At 39.0% G+C, this 22,560-nt stretch overlaps 5 protein-coding genes across 7 annotated transcripts; 2 read left to right on the plus strand and 3 right to left on the minus strand.

Moving 5' to 3' along the window:
• Positions 1-667: 667 nt before the first annotated feature.
• Positions 668-2,333, minus strand: LOC117570318 (growth arrest and DNA damage-inducible protein GADD45 alpha). Its single transcript, XM_034251860.2, has one exon. It carries the CDS (start codon positions 1,990-1,992, stop codon positions 1,513-1,515), a length of 480 nt encoding a protein of 159 aa, XP_034107751.1. The 5' UTR covers positions 1,993-2,333; the 3' UTR covers positions 668-1,512.
• Positions 2,334-6,180: 3,847 nt separating this feature from the next.
• LOC117570743 (uncharacterized) lies at positions 6,181-10,676 on the plus strand. Of its 2 annotated transcripts, XM_052004776.1 has the most exons (4): positions 6,181-6,861; positions 6,957-7,112; positions 7,177-7,546; positions 10,047-10,676. In XM_052004776.1, exons 1-4 carry the CDS (start codon positions 6,782-6,784, stop codon positions 10,536-10,538), a joined length of 1,098 nt encoding a protein of 365 aa, XP_051860736.1. In that variant the 5' UTR covers positions 6,181-6,781; the 3' UTR covers positions 10,539-10,676. The 2 variants fall into 2 exon arrangements, with proteins under 2 accessions (XP_051860736.1, XP_034108456.1); XM_034252565.2 differs by lacking the exons at positions 6,181-6,861; positions 6,957-7,112; positions 7,177-7,546 and adding exons at positions 8,845-9,368; positions 9,457-9,612 and having other exon boundaries at positions 9,677-10,676.
• Positions 10,677-13,141: 2,465 nt separating this feature from the next.
• On the plus strand, positions 13,142-15,734 carry LOC117568649 (odorant receptor 43a). 2 transcript variants are annotated; one of them, XM_034249444.2, is made up of 6 exons: positions 13,142-14,008; positions 14,072-14,339; positions 14,401-14,500; positions 14,558-14,659; positions 14,723-14,904; positions 15,017-15,734. In XM_034249444.2, coding segments are annotated over exons 1-6 (1,101 nt in total). In that variant the 5' UTR covers positions 13,142-13,560; the 3' UTR covers positions 15,018-15,734. The 2 variants fall into 2 exon arrangements, with proteins under 2 accessions (XP_034105335.1, XP_034105334.1); XM_034249443.2 differs by having other exon boundaries at positions 14,723-14,830.
• A 4,646-nt stretch (positions 15,735-20,380) lies between these two features.
• Positions 20,381-21,019, minus strand: LOC117566668 (uncharacterized; the record flags this gene model as incomplete). Its single annotated transcript, XM_034246214.2, has 3 exons — positions 20,954-21,019; positions 20,578-20,895; positions 20,381-20,524 (listed from the first exon to the last, which is right to left on the minus strand). Coding segments are annotated over exons 1-3 (528 nt in total), but the record flags the coding sequence as incomplete, so codon positions are not given.
• Positions 21,020-21,918: 899 nt separating this feature from the next.
• LOC117566667 (uncharacterized) lies at positions 21,919-22,557 on the minus strand (the record flags this gene model as incomplete). The annotated part of the gene is made up of 3 exons (XM_034246212.1): positions 22,492-22,557; positions 22,116-22,433; positions 21,919-22,062 (listed from the first exon to the last, which is right to left on the minus strand). Coding segments are annotated over exons 1-3 (528 nt in total), but the record flags the coding sequence as incomplete, so codon positions are not given.
• Positions 22,558-22,560: the final 3 nt, after the last annotated feature.

Below are 22,560 nucleotides of genomic sequence, written 5' to 3' on the forward strand. Positions count from 1 at the left end.
CAGTGGCCGAAACGTGCCAATGCTCATACGATTATTTAATTGTCATGGCTGGCAATCTGGTAGCATTTTACGGGACAGCTGCTCGGATTCAGTTTGCTGTAGCGATTCCGAGCAATTATGTTCACTTAATTTAGCGAGTATTATTGATAAGAACGTGCCTCTGTTTGTCGATTCATTGGGGAAACACCGTTGATAATATGGCCAATAGATGGATCACTTCCACCAGCTTTTGATATATCTATGCTTAAGAGATTTGTTATGCTTGACGTCACGATAATTTTTGGTGTGTTCGTCACAATAGAAATATTGAAAAACCTCTATCTGAAAATTGGTAAAAGCGTCTAAAATGTTTTAGAACTTTATTTTAATTTTATTTCCAAGATATTGGGAAAATTTCAACATCATATCAAAAGGTACAAAGAATTCCCCAAATGCTAAAACAATGTTCTGTTTGTTCTTTGATCTTCCAAAGTTTTTTCCCCAAAACTTGGTCTTATCTGTAATTTTGACAGATAACCAATAAGTTCGTCATTCAAGCAAAGTTCAGAAATCGCTGTAAGAAAGAGCTGAAAATTTGAAATTGATAAGACTGAAAAGTTTTTGGTTTTTTTTTATAATTTTTATTTATATATTTTTTTCAAAAATTCTTTTTTTAATTTTTTCTTAAAATTAAATAACATTTTTTTGTTGTACTTTCTTTTGTATTATTTAATACGCTGGTTTTTAAGAAAAGCTAACATAACAAAACTTTAACTTTAAAATACAAATTACAATATTTTTTTTTTTTTGTGTTGTATTTTTCTTTTTGTTTATGTTTAACAATTAGAATGGAAATCTGTTCATCGTAAATCTCAATTATTTAATAATTTGTTTTACGCTTAAAGCGAACTGGATGAAAAAATAAACCAGCAGCTGGTCACGCGCTTATGTGTGTGCGCATGGCTTTGTGGTTGTGTGCGTGTATGAATTGTATTTGCCTCTGGTTGCGAAATTGCTGCCAGATTAAAGAGAGAACCAGAGAGTGTAAATCCCAGAGTGTGATGGTGTATGTGTGTGTGTGTGAGGCGCACTTCCGCAGCAGCCGTAGTTGTTGTTGGTATTGTTGTTGTGACGGCTGCAAGTTCCATTGCATTCTCGGCTGCTGCTGCTGATGCTGATGCTGCTCCAACGAAGGTCGTCGGCTGCCTCTCACGATCTCTGCTCTCTCCTTTACTCTCCTTCAATCTAGCGTATGATAATTGGCCATCGTCGCAGCTACTCTTCTGATTAAGCCGCTCCTCCTATATACACTTATACATATGTATGTGTATGTATATTATATGATATATAATATGTATATGTAATTGGGATATGTCCCAATACGTCGGTTTCCGCAGAACTCTCCAAACGTTTTGGGTACATTAACCTTGTCTTAACTGGTTGCTGTTCTTATTGGTTGTTGCATCAATTTAAACCATGTTTTGCCCCACTGTAACGGGCTGTTCAATTAAATCGTCTGATCCATCTCATAGTTTATACGACTGGCAGCTGAACGATGGGATGCTGTGGTGCATCCCAATGGGCCTCGCAGTAGTCGACCAATTGATTCTCCGCCTTGTTCAGATGCTCCTCGATCTGATCGCCAGCCCAGGTCTTTTGCACCAGGCAGCATGATTCGATGCTTTCCTGGCCCAAAATGCGGCTCAGCTTGGTGGCATCGTCCACCTTGATCACATAGATGTCGTTCTCGTAGCAAAACGCCTCCAGTAGCACCTCGTGCATGTGTGTGGCTGAATCGCCGTCCTTGGGCACGGCCATCAGGCAGAAGAGTGAACCCTCCGGTGACTTGGAGAGCACATTGATGGCTGCTGATAGTCCGACGATCACTCGAGATTCAGATTGGGCTCGCAGAAGAGCTGATTTGACGGTGCGACCGATTGGGGTATCGCAATCGGCCAATTCCATGTTGTGGTTGTGTGTGTAGTGCATGTTGACAGATTCCTCAACGACCATTTTGTATGAGTTGCTAATTTCGGAGCTTGTCACTTGATTTTGAGCTATTTTTACAGCTTCTGTTTGCACTTTTGGTTTGTGGCAAAGTTTTTTTTGCTTTTCAATGTTTGTATAGTTTGTGTGTGGCACTTTTGTGTGTTGTGGTATCACTGCTTTGTTTATTGTTGCTTTTGTTGCTGTTATTAGCGTTTGCCCGTTGATTGTATTCCTCGGCAATTTGCGGTCTATTAACTTTTGATTATGAAATTCTTTTCACGTTTACGCAGCGCGCTTTAAAATCCGTTTAACCGTCTCGGTCTGTGCTTGTTTCAATTTTGAGTTGCAATTTCACAATGAATGCCCAACGTTGGCGAGCGCGAGCTTTTATAGCTGCCCTCTCGCCGCCATTGAATTTCATCAGAAGAGTGCCTCGCGAGCACATATCGCTCTCGCTCTCACTCTCGTATTCGCTTGCGCTCTCTGTGACAAAAGCTTTTTAGGGGGGCCTGCTCACGCACACAGAAGCAACAGTTGGCAAAGGCCAGCCGGCGTAAATCCCAATCGACTGTCTCTCTCCGGCACTCTCTCTCTGATATTATATGTGTGAGTTTTTTCCAAGTAATTTTCGCTTGACGCCTCCGCTCTCATTTCAAAAGTGAAGATTCAGCAAATATTTTTTTTTGTGTTGTGCCAAGCACATTTTTGTACCTTTATTATTATCATTTTTTTTTTTGTGGGGTAGCAAAAGATTTCCGTTAATTTGAGGAATTAGCAAGTCTTTGTCTTTGGGTTTATTTTCTGTCTGTAGCCAGACTACGATCTTTGACGTGAGATGCAATATGCGCTATGAAACTGGCCTCTTATCAGTATTGCAGCTTTGATCGTATTTTTTTCCATTTCACCTTTTGCCTTGATTCAAGAGTTTTTCAATGAAAACCATTAATGTTCACGTTTCCGTCAAATTGCATTTTGTCATAGGTTTTCGTACAAATTTTACTCACTAAGTTTAATAAAGCTGCCAAGTTTATGTCAATTTATAGCTCTTTAAAAAAGCGATATACTTTTTAAAGATTTTCCGGCAATTTTCGCATGCTGTTTTCACGCGAACTCAACGAATTTCGGCATAAGGTGGTGAACACCACGTTTGTTGGTCATGCACTTGGCGATGGGCCAAATGGTCAACAGGTCGTGTAAGTGAAAATGACTCAAGACATGCAAATAAAATATACGTATAAATATATGCTCGGGCCAATGTCTGTTCCTAAGCGATCACTCATGACAATAGCTGACGTCAAGAAGCCACCCCGCCAACGTCGCGTATACGCTATATATGTGTTATGTATGCCTCAACGATGTTTAATTAATGAGCGCGCGCGACAAACACTTGGGATTGAATACAAGTTTGTTATTGTGTTTCGCGTGAAATTTAGTGAATGAAATCGTCGCCCCCGTGGGGGGTATCATCGGGATTTGGAACATTGCCCACAATAAATCCGTATTATTACCCTGAGCTAAAAAATCATCTTTCGGTGAACTGTCTCGAATCATAATAGTTGCCGGAACTGTTCTTTTGTCAACTTGACCAATTAACATTGTGGCGTGATGCTTCTGTTGAACAGTAAATGGGGGAGAAACCAAATACGCCATTGCCGGAGTTCAACTACCGCGCAAAAAAAGTGGCGCGTATATTTTCAGATCGCTAATGCACTTTTTTAATGAATTATTTGGTTGCGGTTAATTTTTTGATTTACCAAGCATATTTTTTTGTTGACGAAGGGTGAACTGTTATTGTTATTGTTTACATATGTCGAATAACAAGTATTATAAATAGCCACCTGCAAAACATATGTATGAGTGTGTAGATGCAATATAAAGTATGTAAGTGTATAAATAATTTATATAGTAGATATGTAAATAAGTTGAATGTACTGTTGCAATTTCGGCGGATTGAGGTTGAAGTACTCTTTAACTCTTTGTGGGAATGGATACGGATACTGAGACCATGCTCTGCAACACACACACACCTTTGACTCATCTGTAACCCTCCGTAGTGAACTTTAATCAAATCGAACCCATCATCTGTGTCAACAACAAATTCATTCCCACCTATAAGGAAAGCGTCAGCGAAGTTTAATGAACTTCTTGGAAAAAATGGGAAATGGAACTGCGAATTTGAATTGCATTTTCACATATGTATATGTAAAATTTGGCATAAACAACAAAGTTGGTAAACAACATGTAAATCATTGAACCCTGCTACCCAGAAAAATAGTTAAGCTGGCGATTTTTGTTGTGGCGCGGGTTAATCACCCGAGGGGCCAAAACTTCTCGTTCAACATCTGAGGAAAGGGCCTGCAATGAAAGCACTGACCTATCTGAAATCTAAATATAAATATTGTTAACTTGCTGCGCATAAACACCAAAATAAACACGGCTTGCAAAATTCTGCTTGCGATAGCTGTAAATACAAAACTGCAGCACTTGACGTATTTTCATAGTACTACGTACTATACTATACTATATTGTATATCGATATCAGAATATCAGGCCATACAATTTGCGCGCCAATTTTGGCCAATGAACTTGGAACTGTCCCCAGCTCTCAGTTGTTTACTACTTTTATGCTTAACAATATTATGAGTAAGTACATCAAACGCAGGCCTATTAAATTACAATTGGCCTAAGCTGATTCTGATTTCGATTCTTGCTCTGTTTCTGCTTCTGTTTCTAGCTGCATGCTTTCGCTGCATGGCGTGCAGTTGGTATTTGGGTCGGGGAAGCTTTGTTTTCATTGTCGATTGCGCTCGATTGTTTGGCACATAAACAAGTGGCCAATGCGTGGCTGGGAAATGCTGCACTTGGCTGGGGCAGATGCACACCTCAAAGTGCTGAGTCATGCTAGCGAGCCAAAATCCAAAAGCTTTACTAAAAATATGGTCAGCATGACTCAAATTCACGATTCGCTTGTCACTCAACGGGGCAGCCACAATACTGCATGGCGACCAAAACAGGTTTTAGAATTCCTCGAAGCACACATGAAACAGATACAGACAGGTATTGGACATTGAGTATTGGCATGAAATACATTCCGATGCGAAAGTCAGTCCAAAGTTCGATTGTAATACATGCTCGTCACTGCGTATGACTCTGACGAGCATCGCGTTTCGACTCACGTGCACAGGTTTGGAGACCAGTTAAGAGCCGAAATGCGTTGAGAGTCATGGTTACTGCAAAGACATGCAGCTAAGGGGGAATTATTTGTTGCTGGGGAAATCCAAGCAGAAGTAGAATGCTTATATGTTGGCTTGGGAAATACCCCCTTGCCTTTCAATTTGAGTGTGGTTGGATAAAAACTCAATTTATCTACGCACTGATGTGTGATTTTTCTGCTTGAATAATGATGTTGAAATTCAAAATAAGTATATTTTTTGTGTGTTATAATTTACAGCATTCAAATGTGCTTTTTCATTAAATTAAAACATTATTAAAGTACCATCTTCGGGTTTCCCCATACCGCCAAGCCTTTCGCTTTGAAATTGGGATTTTCTGTTGATTAGCTCTGCATGATATAATAATATATATCATATAACAACAATAAACACATTTATATGCACACATAAGTGGACTCGAAGTATAAATATAAAACCTGATAGAAATAATAATTTAAAAAGCCCCTCTAACGGTCATTTGAAAGTGGCACAGGTTGGCAGCATCTTAGACAAACGAAAGCTCTGACAAAGCTTATTAGAGCGAGAGCGAGAGAGAGAGGGAGAGAGAGAGCTTTAGCTGTGTTTTTGGTTGCCGTTTGCCGGCATTTGAAAAAGCGTATGCTTCTTCTTCGTAAACAAACTTAACAAACAGCTGTGCGAACTGGAAAGCTAAGCCAGTGTTGAGTAAAGACAATAGCTTCGTAATAAACGCAGTTATAAATATAATTGAGCAATTTAACGCATTCTTGATATTTTAAATTGTACTTCAAAAAGCGTCACAGAGTGAACCACTGGATTATTCAACACAGTTGAATGTTCAAAAAAAAAAGAAAAAGCACAAAAGTACAATAAAAATCAAAGAAGTCAAAATAAAAGTTTAATTATTAATTAGAAAACAAATCTTTATTTAATGTTAAGATTACATGCTGGTCTGTCATATGACTAGGGGACTCACAAAGAACACACTTTATGGCAGAAGCCAACCCTTCAGATGAAACCGAACTTAATGCCACCTTCGCTAGCATGGATATAGTTGACACATATGAGATCCACAATTCTAACGGATTTGTCACCCAACTACAAAATGGCACACTAAAGAAAAGATGCACTTCCTTTCTTTCGGAACTCTGAACTGCAGAGTCTCGGAGTCCTATGGTCCTTTTGTGCTAATCTAGACAACTTTCCTGTACGCTTAATGCGATCATGTCTTGTTCTTCGCAATCCATTTCTCCTTAAGAAGGCAGTATTTCTGTTTGTTTATTTTCAACCATCTGTTTAATACGTGAAAAGGCATAACGAGGATCAAGCAAAGTAGCTTTCATCAGTATGTTATTCTGCAGCAAATCACTCAATCGGAAATATCATCTCAAAAATATCAATATTGCCTTTTTTTGCCCAAAAAATATCGCGATGATAATATATTTTAAGAGGAAAAATATCGACATATCGATATTTTGATATTTTTCTGACATCCCTATCACGGACCAGCAGAGCAACGGACTGCAGAGAAACTTATTTGAATTAGAGCGCGGCTATTCAATCAACAACTGCCAAAAGAGGGAAAATCACATTTGGAGAATCGACGACGCAAATCAGAAACAATGAAGAACCTTCGTTATGCGTGTAAGAAAATTATGAGCACTAAAACCTCGACAGATGTCACGCAAGTTGTCTGCGACCCGTGAGTAAAGTTCTTTCCCACTGAAAGTTTTCCCCCACTGGATTTTCCGATTTCTCAAATCCCTCTCTCTCTCTCTCTCTTTCTTGTTTCGGTAGACCCCGCAAAGTGGTCTGTTTTGGCAATGTGCTTCTAGATCGCGTCGTTAAGTTGGACGATCCCAAAGTGTTTGAGAGTTACCAGCTAAAACTGGGCTCCAAGGGCGAATTGGATCTGGAGATCACAATTAAAATCGCCCCAGAGGCTGCCAACGGGTAGGTGCAAATGCCATTGAGTTGCTAATTATTTGTTTGTGTTAACCCATCGTGAATTCATTAGCTCCAGCTGCCTCTCCAATCCCGGTGGATCGGCCTTGAACACTGTGCGCATACTCAAGCTCTTGGGCACAGAGGCTCAGTTCTTTGGCGCTATTGGTGATGACAAAACAGGGGAGCATCTGCGTTCCATTATTGCCGAGCGACAGATCGATGCGCGTCTGCAGGTTATTGAGGATATGCACACGGGACAGTCTCTTTGCCTTATGCGCAACGACAATCCCACATTGTATACCAATATTGGCGCTTCTGCGAAGTTCTCGGTGCATCAGCTGAAGCATGCCGCACTTCATAGTCATGAAACTTTTCTGCGTCCCATCGAACGCAAACAGATCCTCTACATCGAGGGATTCTTTGTCCCACATCGAGCTGAGGTTATCGAGTATGTACTGCGTGATCTGGTGCGGGACCGTCGCCATCTGGCTGTGAATCTCAGTGCACCCTACATAGTGCGGGAACATTCGGAGGACATGCTTAACTTGGTGAAGCGTGCGCTCTTTGTGTTTGGCAATCGACAGGAGTTCGAGGAGCTGGCCACCGCAGCTGGTTGCAAAAGCGTTGATGAGTTGGGAGAACAACTGCTGCAGGCGGGCAATCCAAAGATCATACTCGTAACCAATGGAGCGAAGGGCGTGCAGTTGATCACCAACTATGTGGCGGAGAAGTCTCCAGCAGGTAAATGTGTCTTCGAAGAGTACCAAGCACAACGTGTGGATAAGGTGGTGGATGCCACCGGAGCAGGAGATGCGTTTGTCGCTGGCTTTCTACATGCCTGGATGGAGAAGCGTTCGCTGAACGAATGTGTGCGTAAGGCCACCGATGTGGCTGCCAAGGTGGTCACCCAGGTGGGCTGTAATCTGCCATAGATGCCTTAACTCAATAGCCTGACTTATCCCCTCCCCCACATATGACGCGTTCTTGCCTTAGATTTCTATTTTGGTGTGCAGGCCGGACAAAAATAAAAACAAAAACCACACAATGCGGGTGTGACGAATCGAATTCCAGTGACACCCACTCTTACTTTTAACTAAATACTATTTATATACATTTACATATATATATGTACATATTTATAATTATTCTCAATTCCTTATAAAGCAATGCACTTATTAATCTACTCTGAAATAAAGCAATCGTAATAGGTTCACAAAGCGTACTTGCTCTCGCTGGTAATTATTTCCTGAACATTAAAATAAATATTTAAAAAATGTTGTTTACATATTTTATACTTTTTTTTATGTTGAGTTGCACGACGGATTGCACATTCTATATAATTTTGTTGTTATTGTTAAATTTGTACAACCCCTCTAACGGTCATTTGAAAGCGGCACAGGGTGGCAGCACCTTAGACAAACGAAAGCTCTGACAAAGCTAATGAGAGCGAGAGAAAGAGAGAGCTTTAGCTTTGTTTTTGTTTGCCGGCATTTGAAAATAGAGTACGCTTTTTCTTCTACGTAAACAAACACAACGAACAGCTGTGCGCACTGGAAAGCTAAGCCAGTGTTGAGTAACGACAAGTTAGCACGCAAGTTTTTGCACACATTGAAATAGCTCCGTAATAAACGCGGTTATAAATATAATTGAGCAATTTAACGCATTCTTGATATTTAAAATTGAACTTTAAAAAGCGTCACAGGGTGACCCACTGGATTTTTCAACACAGTTGAATGTGCCAAAAAAAAAACAAAGAGAAAAAGCTCAATGATGTAATAAGTACAACAAAAATCAAAGAAGTCCAAATAAAAGTTCCAAAAAAAGCTAACAACCAGAACAAAAACAAAGCATTATCAAGATTGCCAAGCGAAACAACAACAACGCTAAAAGGTTTGCTTTGTAAAAGGTAAAACAAGAAGTTGCGAACTGGAAACTAATTGCTTCAAAAGCATGGGAAACGCCACAACAACTGAGATAAATACGCCGGCAGAAACCGGCTTTGGCATTCAGTGTGTCGCTGGCTGACGGAAGTGACGGATCACGGACCAGCAGAGCAACGGACTGCGGAGAAACTCATTTGAATTAGAGCGCGGCTATTGATTAAACTTCGCACAGTGTGAATCAACAATTTCCAAAAGCGGGAAAATCACATTCCGAGAATCGATAACGTAAATCCGAAACAATGGAGTACCTTCGTTATGCTTATGAGAAAATTATGGGCACTGAAAGCTCGACAGATGGCACGCAAGTTGTCTACGACACGTGAGTAAAGTTTTTTCCCACTGCAAGTTTTCCCCACTGGATTTTCCCATTTCTCAAACCCCTCTCTCTCTATCTCTATTTTTGGTAGTCCCCGCAAAGTGGTCTGTTTTGGCAATGTGCTTCTAGATCGCGTCGTTAAGTTGGACGATCCCAAAGTGCTTGAAAGTTACCAGCTAGAGCTGGGCTCCAAGGGCGAATTGGATCTGGAGATCATAAATAAAATCGCCACAGAGGCTGCCAACGGGTAGGTGCAAATGCCATTGAGTTGCTAATTATTTGTTTGTGTTAACCTATCGGGAATTCATTAGCTCCAGCTGTCTCTCCAATCCCGGTGGATCGGCCTTGAACACTGTGCGCATACTCAAAATCTTGGGCACAGAGGCTCAGTTCTTTGGCGCTATTGGTGATGACAAAACAGGGGAGCATCTGCGTTCCATTATTGCCGAGAGACAGATCGAGGCGCGTCTGCAGGTTATTGAGGATGTGCACACGGGACAGTGTGTCTGCCTAATGCACAACGATAATCCCACATTGTATGCCAATATTGGTGCCTCGTCAAAGTTCTCGTTGCAACAGCTGAAGCATGCCGCTCTTCATGGTCATGAAACTTTTCTGCGTCCCATCGAACGCAAACAGATTCTCTACATCGAGGGATTCTTTGTCCCACATCGAGCTGAGGTTATCGAGTATATACTGCGTGATCTGGTGCGGGACCGTCGTCATCTGGCTGTGAATCTCAGTGCACCCTACATAGTGCGGGAACATTCGGAGGAGATGCTTAACTTGGTCAAGCGTGCGCTCTTTGTGTTTGGCAATCGACAGGAGTTCGAGGAGCTGGCCACCGCAGCTGGTTGCAAAAGCGTTGATGAGTTGGGAGAACAACTGCTGCAGGCGGGCAATCCAAAGATCATACTCGTAACCAATGGAGCGAAGGGCGTGCAGTTGATCACCAACTATGTGGCGGAGAAGTCTCCAGCAGGTCAAGGTGTCTTCGAAGAGTACCAAGGACAGCGTGTGGATAAGGTGGTGGATGCCACCGGAGCAGGAGATACGTTTGTCGCTGGCTTTCTGCATGCCTGGCTGGAGAAACGTTCGCTGAGCGAATGTGTGCGTAAGGCCACCGATGTGGCTGCCAAGGTGGTCACCCAGGTGGGCTGTAATCTACCATAGATGCCTTAATTCGGGGGATATTGAATTCGCCCCTTGTATATGCCACGTTGTTGCCTTAGCTTTCTATTTTAGTGTGCAGGCCGAACCAAAAAATACAAAAACCACACTATGCGGGTGTGACGAATCGAATCCCAGTGACACCCACTCTTACTTTTAACTATAATACTATTTATATACATATTATATGTACATATTTATAATTACTCTCAGTTCCTTATAAAGCAATGCACTTAGTAATCCAGACTGAAATAAAGCAATCGTAATAGATTCACAAAGCGTAATTGCTCTCGCTGGTAATTGTTTCCGGAACTTTAACATAAATATTTATAAAATTTTGTTTACATTTTTTTTATACTTTTTTTATGTTGAGTTGCACGTTGGATTGCACATTCTATATAATTTTGTTGTTATTGTTCAATTAGTACAACCTTGGAGATAACCTTTACGTCTCTAATCACACTGTTTAATAATCTTATCTGAGCAAAAGCCAATGATACTTTCTACAAAAAGATTAATTAATTTAATTAGGATTAACTAAGAGAAGCTGCAACGCAAAAAAAATATTAAAATGTTTTGATGTACACAAATTCTCTGAGTGTAGGTTTCTCTATGTCTGAAAGTAGATGTTAATTGAATGAGAATGATTCGCAAAAACATTCGGCGAATGTTAATGAACGCCTACTTTTGAAAAATATTCAATTATGATTGATTCAGAGCATTCACCAAGTTACAAGTTGCAGATATAATAGCACTTTAAGTGTACAAAACTTTAGGGTATTTTATTGTTATGTACACAATCGCATTCTATTATCTTGGAGCGAGTTACTCATCTCGGATCAGTCAGAGATGGCGATATGACGACATAGTTATTTGTTTAGTTCAGAAGCATGTGGCATGCCTAGATATCATCAAAGCGAAAAAAGAAAAATGTTCGTTGCTGTTTATCGTTCTTGGCTTCAAAGGGGGTTGCTCCGGCATTCGATTTGGACCTTTGCTATGGGAGTCACACTCACACGTGTTTGCAAATCGTTAACAAAACTAAGCCGCATTAGCCATGCCTCGCTTGAGTTTTGGGAGGGTAGCAAAGCGAATTCACTTCACAGCTGATGCAAAAATTTCATGCTAAGTATATATAGGAATTGCCCAAATTAGAAGCTTAGCAAAGCAATTTCAGTTTTCAAGGCAAAGGCAAAGGCAATTCGCCAAGTAAGCCAAGTGAGCTGCTTAATTGGCAAAAGCTGCTTACGCTACGCCCCCTCAAGCACCACAACTACTTGGTAGAGTTGGTAAAGTCAATATGAGAACGCCCACACAATGGATGTTGGAGCCTAATAACGGGCAGTTGACTCGCTTAAATCACGTATAAAGGAATCTGTTGTCGCTGTTGCTGCTGCTGTTAATTACTTGGTATTAATTTTGTAGGAGTACAAGGACCACAAGAAGGTCCTGCAACTGAAAGTATACGTAATTAATGTCATCGTGTGGCTTTTAGGGTTAACAGGCACTCGACATGGGGTTTGCTGTTGCTATTGCTGTTGCTTTGATGTGTGCCACATTGTTCGAAAGTCTTTTGCTTGAATGTGATAATTAAATGTCGTCCATTTGCAGGGCTTAGCTTTTAATTTATAATAAATTCTGCCCTTGGCAAATGTGTTGTGTTCTGTTGCCATGCAACACGACAAGAATGCATTTTTGCCATGCAACCCAAAAAGGGAAACCCTTTGATTTATGTGCAATGCTGTCGCATGAGCAGCTGTAACTGACATTGCATATTTGCCGGGGGAATGGGAATGGGATTGGCCTGGAGTCTGCTCGAGGCTTTGGTATTGCCCATGTTTGCACAAAATATTGCGCATACGCCACCGATGATGACGACGACGACACACACACACACACTCACTCACATACAAAGTGGACACAAGGACTCTAGCTACCATTTGTGCTGCTTGAGCTTTTGGTTTTGTCCTTTGCCTTTTTTGCGGCATAACGCGCGGTTAAGTGGCCATAATGTGTGCCTTTATGGGCTTGGTCGGTACATTGGTTGGTCTCAGGGTTTGCTGTCCTCATCCCTCGTCCCTTCTGGCCTTGGCCAACTGCTGTATACAGGTCTCATTTTAATTCCCCGCCGTATTTGCTGAGCTGGCATTGTTGCTGAATTATGTTATGCCGAGCGCTTGTTGATTTTTATATTGTTTTTTTTTTTGCCCGTTCGTTTTCGTTGGTCTGTTGTTTGTTGTTGTCTCTGTCCTTAATGCATGATAAGCGGTCTGGCCAAAATATTTGGCTGTGGCATGTTTGCTCAGTTGTTTACGGATAATCCGGTTTTATTGTTTAATAAGTCATGCCAGGCTAGCCTGGGCAATTGTTGGCCACGTTTGCGCCTCGTTAACATGCTGACTGCCACATTAAATCCATTTTTTGTAAACCAATATTCTAGATAAAAGTGTAACAAATGAAAAATGCAGCATTAAAGCTCAGCAGTTGCAGCCAGAATAAATTGCAGGAAAAAATCTTTATTGCATTTGATAGGTTTTTTCATGCAAACAATATATACGTATACTTAATATGAAAAAATATTTTTTATGTCAAATAATTCATGAAGATTGTATTACAATGTTCACATAAAAATATTTGGATTTTATAGTATATATAATAATGTAAAATTTTGCATATGGCAAAAAGTGTTTAATTCCCTAGAATCTCATTTCAATTACGAAAGCAATTGACACGGATAAATGGCCAATTTGAAAGTTGTCTTCTATCGCCTACGAATTGTATTGACATCTGCAAACGGAAATCCAGCTATTGGCTTAATACTTGCTTAACAATCAACGAGAATTGTCAGCAAGCAATTTGCCAAATTATAGGCTATGTCATGTCGATTACATAGGGAACAATTGGCCAACGCCTTCGATGGCGTCAATTGGCGAAATAAAAGACGTTTGCCGAGCACTTTGTGGCCACAGTTTCAAGTGGCATCCAGACAGACAGACCCTCGACACAGACTCGATAGCAGCTGAAGATGGCAGAGAACGAAGATATTGCATTAGTGGCCATCAATGTGCGCATCTGGAGATACTTTTCAGTGCTATATCCAACGGCACAGAGCAATTGGCGAAAGTACGCGTTTGTGTTGCCTGTTTGCCTGATGAACGTGATGCAATTCCTCTACCTGCTTGAGATGTGGGGCGATTTGCCCGCCTTCATATTAAATCTATTTTTTCTATCGGCCATTTTCAATGCTCTGATGCGCACCTGTTTGGCCATCTGGAAGCACAAAGAATTCGAGCAATTCCTGGCCAAGCTTACGCTCTTGTATCGCCAGATTGAGGCATCAGGCGATGAGTATATCCAGAGCATTCTGTTCGAGGCTGTGCGCGAAGCACGTCGCTTGGCGGTCTTCAATTTGTCGGCCTCCTTTCTGGATATAACGGGTGCATTAATCTTTACATTGTTCCGGCAGCAACGCGGTAAGCGAGCAACTTCCTTGCAACGGAAGTGCGACCAATAACTTGCTTCCTTTTTGGGTGTAGCGCATCCTTTTGGCATTGCGTTGCCTCCGCTGGACATGCAGCGTACGCCATTCTACGAGATTTTCTATTTATTGCAAATACCCACGCCCGTTGTGCTCTCCATGATGTACATGCCCTTTGTCAGTCTGTTTGCCGCATTTGCGCTCTTTGGCAAAGCGATGCTGCAGATTTTGGCCTATAAATTGTCGTGCATTGCAGAGCAAAGGGAGGAGGAGGAACGCTATCAAATGCTGGCTGCCTGCATTCGTTATCACATGAGTATTATGAGGTATGAAAGGACATAATGTTTAAGAGAGTACACGACTTATTTCACTCTTTAAATCTTTCAGCTATGTAAAGGAGTTTAATATGCTAGTCACATTTATTATAGGTGCCGAAGCAATTATCTTTGGCTCGATCATCTGTCTGCTGCTCTTCTGTTTGAATATTGTGAGCAACTCTTTAATGTTTTATGTAGTTAACTCATAATTTAAGTGAACTTTGTAGATCGACTCGCGAACTCAGATGATCTCGATAATCATGTACATAGCCACGATGCTGTATGTGCTATTCACCTATTACAATCGGGCCAACGAGTTGGTTATTCAGGTATGTCGTTGTCTATGTTTCGCGCATTCGGGCATCTCATTTCAATTAGGCTCTCATTCATAGAGCTCACTGGTCTCGCAGGCTGTTTACAATGTGCCCTGGTATGAGTGTGGGATGCGTTTTCGTAAAACTCTCTTGATCTTTCTGATGCAGACGCAAAGGCCTTTGGAGGTGAGTCCTGAGTGTGGTTCGAGTGGTTCAAGTGGTTTGTTGGCTGGCTGGTTGGGTGTGTCCTTTTCGAATTGGTATGCATTTCATTTGGCAGATTCTAATCCCAGCCTTTATGTGTGCGCTCCATTTCACCATTTCATCTCTCGTTTCGTTTCGTTTCGGTTTGTTTCGTTTCGCCTTTTGCAGATAAGAGCTGGCAACGTTTACCCCATGACTTTGGCCATGTTTCAGAGTCTGTTGAATGCATCCTATTCGTACTTTACCACGCTGCGTGGCGTGACCAACAAATGAGCTGGAAGCCAAAACTTTTTGGCAACGCTTGGACTACAGAGCTGCAGAGAGTTAGTTGTTGGAGGTGTAGCTGGTGTGTGTTGATGCTGGGCAACTTGCAATCTGAGTAATGCAAAAAGTTGTTGTGCTTGTTTTATCCCGGCATTTGCATATGCTACTCGTTTGCGTAGTTATTTTGAAAGGATTTAATCTGGCTGTTTGTAGCTGCAGCTATAGTGTTGGCATGTAGACATGCTCATAGTTGTAGTTCCAGTTGTAGTTGCAAGCAAATAGTTTGTTGCATTAAGGCATGCACTGCGTAGCTTGTTTTGTGTTGTTTGCTTTAAATCTGTTGAATGTGCTTAGAAATGTTTCACTTAGTTCATCGCAATGGTATTTATTCAAGAAATGTTTAGTAATTAGTAATACGAATTAATACAAGCTACGTGAAACAAAAAACGATTGCTAAATACTTAGCATCAGCCTAAAAGTAGGCAACAATAATTTAAAGTCCACTTAATGGGTTGTTTATGGATTAATTGGGAATTACTATAGTAGTTTATGTAAAACACAAATAATAACAATCCTTTTTAATAAAATGTAGCAGCTTTTAAAACTATAAATTGATCTGAAAGTAAATTTATTTAATTGAATTATACAAAAACCGTTGCATACTTGTGGGTTCTAAAAGTAAGGTTATTTTATTTGTTTGAACAAAAACTGTTGCATACTTTTGTGCTGCACTTGAATTTAATTCTATGAATTTACTATCCTTGTGAATGCAGTTTTTAATTAAAACCAGTAAAACTGTTCTATTAATACTACTAGTCTGACGCAATTTAATTAACATTACTCATGTCCTTTATTATGCAAATAACACAGCTTCCGCAACCGAAACAGGGCGACAGCGTTTAATGCCGGCAACAATAACAACTTAATTTAAAATTCATTATAACTGACACCAACTAGTTAAACAATTGCCAGGCAGCAGCAGCAGTAGCAGCAACAGCAGCAGCAAAATGCCCAGCAACAAAGGACAATAACTAAAACACGAAGAAGCAGAACAACAAGAACAACAAAAATAGAAACAACAAACTGGGTGCGCTTGAATATTGAAATGAGTGGCGGTCGCACTTGAAATACGCAAATAAACTTCAAAGGCAAAACGCTGAAGGACTGCACGCTGAGTCCTGGCTCTGTCTCCTCCGGGCCTCCCGGTGAGCGCATAAATAACGGCAGCAAGCAGAAGCACAAGGCAGCACAACTGCTTCGCTGAGGGCATTTGGTTGGGGCTCGAGTGGCGTATACTTAATTTTATTATGAGGTGTCAAGTGGGCCGTCGACTTTGCAGCGTTGGACGCCTTTTGGCCTTTTGTTTGTGTAATTTATGTTCTTGCCATTTGGCGGCAGGTGAGCGCCTACCATCCAAAGAGGCGTGGCCCGTTCCGCCAATGGGCGTATCACTTGCCACCTGCGGTTGCTCGCGTTACATTGGCAAAATGTAAACTTCCTTTAGGCATTTGCTTTTTACCCACCGACAACTCCTGCATATCGTAGTTTTAAGCCTTGATTTTTATGGTTAACAGAAAGAGGAATATGCAAATGCCATCCGAAGTGTGACTGCGGCGCAGAGACAGCCACAGACAGAGAGTCCTTGCTGTCTGGGTGCTGCATAAAATTAACAAGTTTTGCCGACTGCTCTCCTCCGCCCACACAAACAAAAGTTTGGCAAAAAATGTTTCATTAGAGCCACGGCCATGGCCATGGGCATGTTATTTACCAACAGCTGGCATTGCCACCGATTCTATTGCCCTCCCTCATCCACAGTGTGGCTGCTGGCTTTGTTGTGGCGTCGCGTCAAAGGTGGCGCTGTTTTATAATTGAATTCATATGCATCAATGGAAGCGGCGTCGGCAGCCACAACATTAAGCTTGGGGTTGGACTGGGATTGGGCTTGAGTTGGGGTTCGGGTTGAACTTGGATGTGGCATCCCTTAGCTGAAAAGGGAAATATTTTCAACTCGTGTGTTCGCTCTTGTCTCACTGCCATTTGGCGGCATTTCATTTAAATGGATTTTCAATTGCGGTTTGAACATTTTGCATAAATTGTTGTAATGAGTTTATATCGTTCCCGGTGCCACGACAAAGTGGCTTCGTTTGGCACTGTCCTCGCTCCGCTTCAGTTGTCTCATTTGCAATTGTCAGCTGGCTGTCAGCTCTGGCAGTTATATTGACAGTTTGCTTTTGCTGTTAATTTTAATTGTGGCATTTTGGTTTCAGTTGAGTGCTGATATTTGATGAAATTACAAATGACATTTTATTTACTAAGTATTGTGATAATGGAAACAATACCGAAGTTGTCAATACTTTAATAAAATAGTTTAATACGTTAACAAAACTTTATTTTAATTTCTTGTCCTATTTGAAATTTATTTTTACTTTACTTTTAAATAGATTGATCAATAATATTCTTAAGAGTAAGTTTTACCTTGCACTATGGGCAAAAAGTCCCAAATTGCGGCATTTTTACCATTTTTGAAGATAGAAACATGAAACTTTGTACATAGTATACCTAAAAAATAAAGATAGAATTTCGGACTTTTTCTTTTTTCAATTGGACCACGCCTCGCCTCCCGCCGACCTTACCATGAGTTTATAATTTTCGATTTTTTTTCTAAAAATTTGTTTTAAAATATATAAATTAATGTAATATATTTAATAAAATTAAACTAAATTTATTAAATTAATATATTTTTAACAAATTCGCATTTTAAATTGGATTTGGATCCATGCAAAATTAAATAAAAAATTAATTAGAGCCCAATATTATGTTTTGTGACTCCATACCTTGGTGCCCAGTTAATAATTTATTCTTCACAAAGCTCTTCCTCCAACTCCAGGGAACTTTGCCCGAAAATTTCGAGTTCACTATCTCCGCCTTCTTCTACCTGATTATCATTATTGTCTGCACATGCCTATGTTATTGGAGGCTCAATATCAGGAGATTCAGAGAGCTATAACATCTCTTGGTAGGTTTTTTTATAGTTTAATCTTTGGCGTTCCCTTGATTTATAGTTGAAAGCAGTGGATCAGGGGAATCCAAAGATCTATTAAACACATCAGGCGGCTGTTTTTCCTTGCATTAGAAAACATATCGAGTTTGTACAATTTTTTGGGCTTTTCTGACGCATGTTAACGGAGAGCCCCTAGAAGAAGTACGGAGGATTCCATAATTTGGTGCCAATGTACCAGTACTTTATGCAAAATTTGAGACACTGGATACCACTCATAAGTATTAATGTATAAGTCCATCAAGAACCTACTTTAAGTTTTAATGGGCATGCCTCAAACTCACATTATGTAGCAATTAAAATTATATAAACACTTTTCAAAAGGCCATGTAACAATAGAATTGAATTTTCTGTTTCATAGACTGCTTTACAGCAGTTTGTTGGCGTTTGTTGTTGCTCCAAAAGTCAAGCAACGTTGCAAAAACGTGCAAAAATGTTAACCACTATTTGATTGTTAACAGTTTGGTCAATGACATTCAGCTTTAATATTGCCTCGACCGGCCTAGACGCACTAGTTACACTCCACAGAAACATAAATACATTTGTTATCAGGGACCTAAAAACATACCAACAACATATTGCACGATTGGACAATATATCACATGTACTAAAAATTTAGTGCCAATAAATTAATATTACATACCTTGACGACTAAATTCCATATTCAAGCTTTTTTGTTTGATTTAATATTTGAATTTAAAATTGACAGAAAAAATCACAAATTTTCCCGCAAATTTTTTGTTTAGAGGGTCCAGACCATAGTCTTTAAATATGGGCGAATAACAAATAACCAACGAAGTCTAAATTTTTTTTAAAAATATGTTTCAGTATTCTTGAAGTATTCTAATTAAAAAAATAAAGTCAATATAATGACACCGAACACAAAAAAAAAATGTAAAAATGCCGCACTTTGCGACTTTTTGCCCATAGTGCCTTGGTAACATTTAATCATATTTGGAAACATTTTAAGACATAAGTATACGGGTTAATTAATTAATTTAAAAATTGAGAACAATCACAAATATATATTTTTTAAATAATGAGTTTATTTAAAATCAAAAAAAATAAGTACAAATCAATCATTGTAAATAATTCAATTCATTAAATATAATTCAATGTGCTACAGGCCAAGAGAACAGGGAATCTTGCAGTCGAGAACTCTTAAATAATTCTCACTTTATTATAAACACAATAATGAAACTTAAATGCATTTAAAGTACTTAGCTAATTCAAGCGATTAATATAAAATTATTTTTTATTTCTGAATATTAATAGAATTTATGAATTGTTTTGGAGGTTCAGTCGAAGTTTACGTGATGCGTGCTATACACATCAGGTGTGGAATTTTGCTCTTTTGGGTTTTTTATAAATTAAACTACAATGTGAGTAAGCATCTAACCAACTGTAAGTCTTTGATATAATTTTAGCATATTGTCAGGCTGCAATCGTATTTAAGTTCACAAATGCAGTTTGTGAGTCTTACAATGAATCGTGGTTTCTTATTCACAAATGCCGTTTGCGCGTTATTAGTCGCAATAAGACGGTGTTTAACTTTAATGGAACTGTTCTGCATCCTGCTTACAACATTTCTCTCAATGCTCAAATCTTAAAAAAAGCTAATGGCTACAAGCCATGGATATTGAAGACATCCATCGATGTCTGTCGATTTGTGAACAGGCCTTACGATCCAAAGGCAATTCTTTTATTTAATCTTTTCAAGGAGTATACTAATTTTAATCACTCTTGTCCTTATAACGTAAGTAAAAAATATTATAAATTGGCTTTATTTGTAATAATGCTTTATTCTTTATGATAGGGCACACAATTGGTTAGGGGATTGTATCCCCGTCTTGAATTATTACGATTGCCCTTTCCAACTGGTGAATATTTATTATCAATGATCTGGTTATTCGACAATAAGCCGCAATTTATTACAAATTTGTACTTTTTGTATACCGAAGACTAGTAAAGACTTAAAGTTGTTTTTAAAAAACCCCATTTTCAATATTTATGCTTTTTAAATTTTAATAAAAATAATCGATTATTGATTTTAGATTATTTATAATTTCTTTAGATTTTATTTGCATTACTCTGTTAAGATTATAAAATGTATAGATTGCATTATGTTTACAAATTTAATAATGAAATCAAGCTGTTGCAACCTCAGCTATCTATAATAAAAATTGCTTTTCATATTTTTTTTATGTATCTTCAGTGAAAACAAAATATACATCTGTTTTAAATTGTGGTCTTCTATCAAATAACCAAGTTATTGCTAGTAAGTATTCGCCAGATGGTAAAGGAAGTTTTAACAGTTCATGACGAAGATAAAATCCTTTAACTAATTGCGGGCCCTAAGTAAATAGAATTAAATAGTATGTTAATTAAGTACAAGTTATGTGCTTACCATATAAGGACATGAGTGGTTAAAGTTGGAGAAATCTTTAAATAAATTAAATATTAACATAGCGAAGGGGCTGTTTGGCCTCTTTATAAATCGACAACCATCAACAGTGACATTGAAAAGCCACGGCTTGTATCCATTGGCCTTTTTAAATACTTGTAAGTGAACAAAAATATCGTAAGCAGGATAAAGCACAGTTCCGTTGAAGTTAAGAGTATTCACATTGCGCTTAATGGCCTTGATTCGACATTGGTGAATAAGAAACCATGATTCATTGAACGACTTACAAACGGCATTTGAAAACTTGAATATAACAGCTTCCTGCAAAGGAAAGGGAAAATATTTTAATTATAATTTAAAAGCAGGTTATTGGTCTTACATTGCAACTTAGATCATAAGAAATCCAATAAAAGAGGAAGACAACGGTAATTTGAGTGATACGCATAGTATGTGGCGTAAATCATCTATAAAAGCTTTCCATTTAATACAACATTTTGAATCTGTATTAATCGATTCATTATACAACATATATAAATAATCCCATTAAAAATACATTTTATATATTATATCTATCATTAAAGCTACACGAGTTTATAAATATATGAACATAGACAGAAGCATGCATTTCCGACCTCATAAAGATCAGCGTCAACAGCCGAGACGACATAGCCATGTCCGTCTGTCCGTATGAACACCTAGATCTCAGAGACTTTAAGATATAGAGCTATAATTTTTTTCAATAGCATTTGTTATGCTTGCACCCAGATCAAGTTTGTTTCAAATTTTTGCCACACCCACTTCCGGTCCCGCAAATCAATAATAACAAGAGTAATATTAAAGCTAGACGTGCGAGTTTTGGTATATACAATAATAACAATGGTGATTCCTTCAAATTTGTGATTCCTGAAAATTTGGTTGCGATCAGATAAAAATGGTTTAAGTTATTAAAGAAATAGTTTTGTATGGGCAAAAACGCCTGCTATGTATGTATTGTATGTATGCGTATACGTATTATATACATGCTCCCCTATCTTAGTATCTGTAAAAGCAATGCGATAGCTTTGGTGGTAGAGTGTAAGCCGAGCATGTTGTGGTGCTCGGGTTCGAGCCCGCTCAGGGTACGAACTTTTTTTTTTTAACCACCCGGTCGGTGGTGCCCGAGTTGAAATCCCTATCGAGAATACATTGAAATGGGTAGATTTCTTCAGATTTTATTTGCATCGCTCTGTTAAGATTATAAAATGTATAGATTGCATTATGTTTACAAATTTAATAATGAAATCAAGCTGTTGCAACCTCAGCTATCTATAATAAAAATTGCTTTTCATATTTTTTTTATGTATCTTCAGTGAAAACAAAATATACATCTGTTTTAAATTGTGGTCTTCTATCAAATAACCAAGTTATTGCTAGTAAGTATTCGCCAGATGGTAAAGGAAGTTTTAACAGTTCATGACGAAGATAAAATCCTTTAACTAATTGCGGGCCCTAAGTAAATAGAATTAAATAGTATGTTAATTAAGTACAAGTTATGTGCTTACCATATAAGGACATGAGTGGTTAAAGTTGGAGAAATCTTTAAATAAATTAAAAATTAGCAATACGGCGGGACTGTTTGGCTTCTTGATAAATCGACAACCATCAACAGTGACATTGAGAAGCCACGGCTTGTATCCATTGGCCTTCTTAAACATTTGAAAGTGAACAAAAATATCATAAGCAGGATAAAGCACAGTTCCGTTGAAGTTAAGAGTATTCACATTGCGCTTAATGGCCTTGATTCGACATTGGTGAATAAGAAACCATGATTCATTGAACGACTTACAAACGAGATTTGAAAACTTGAATATAACAGCTTCCTGCAAAAGAAAGAGAAAATATTTTAATTATAATTTAAAAGCAGGTTATTGGTCTTACATTGCAACTTAGATCATAACAAATCCAATAAAAGAGGAAGACAACGGTAATTCGAGTGATACGCATAGT

Source organism: Drosophila albomicans, chromosome 3, assembly GCF_009650485.2.
Source record: "Drosophila albomicans strain 15112-1751.03 chromosome 3, ASM965048v2, whole genome shotgun sequence".
Classification (NCBI taxonomy): Eukaryota; Metazoa; Arthropoda; class Insecta; order Diptera; family Drosophilidae; genus Drosophila; species Drosophila albomicans.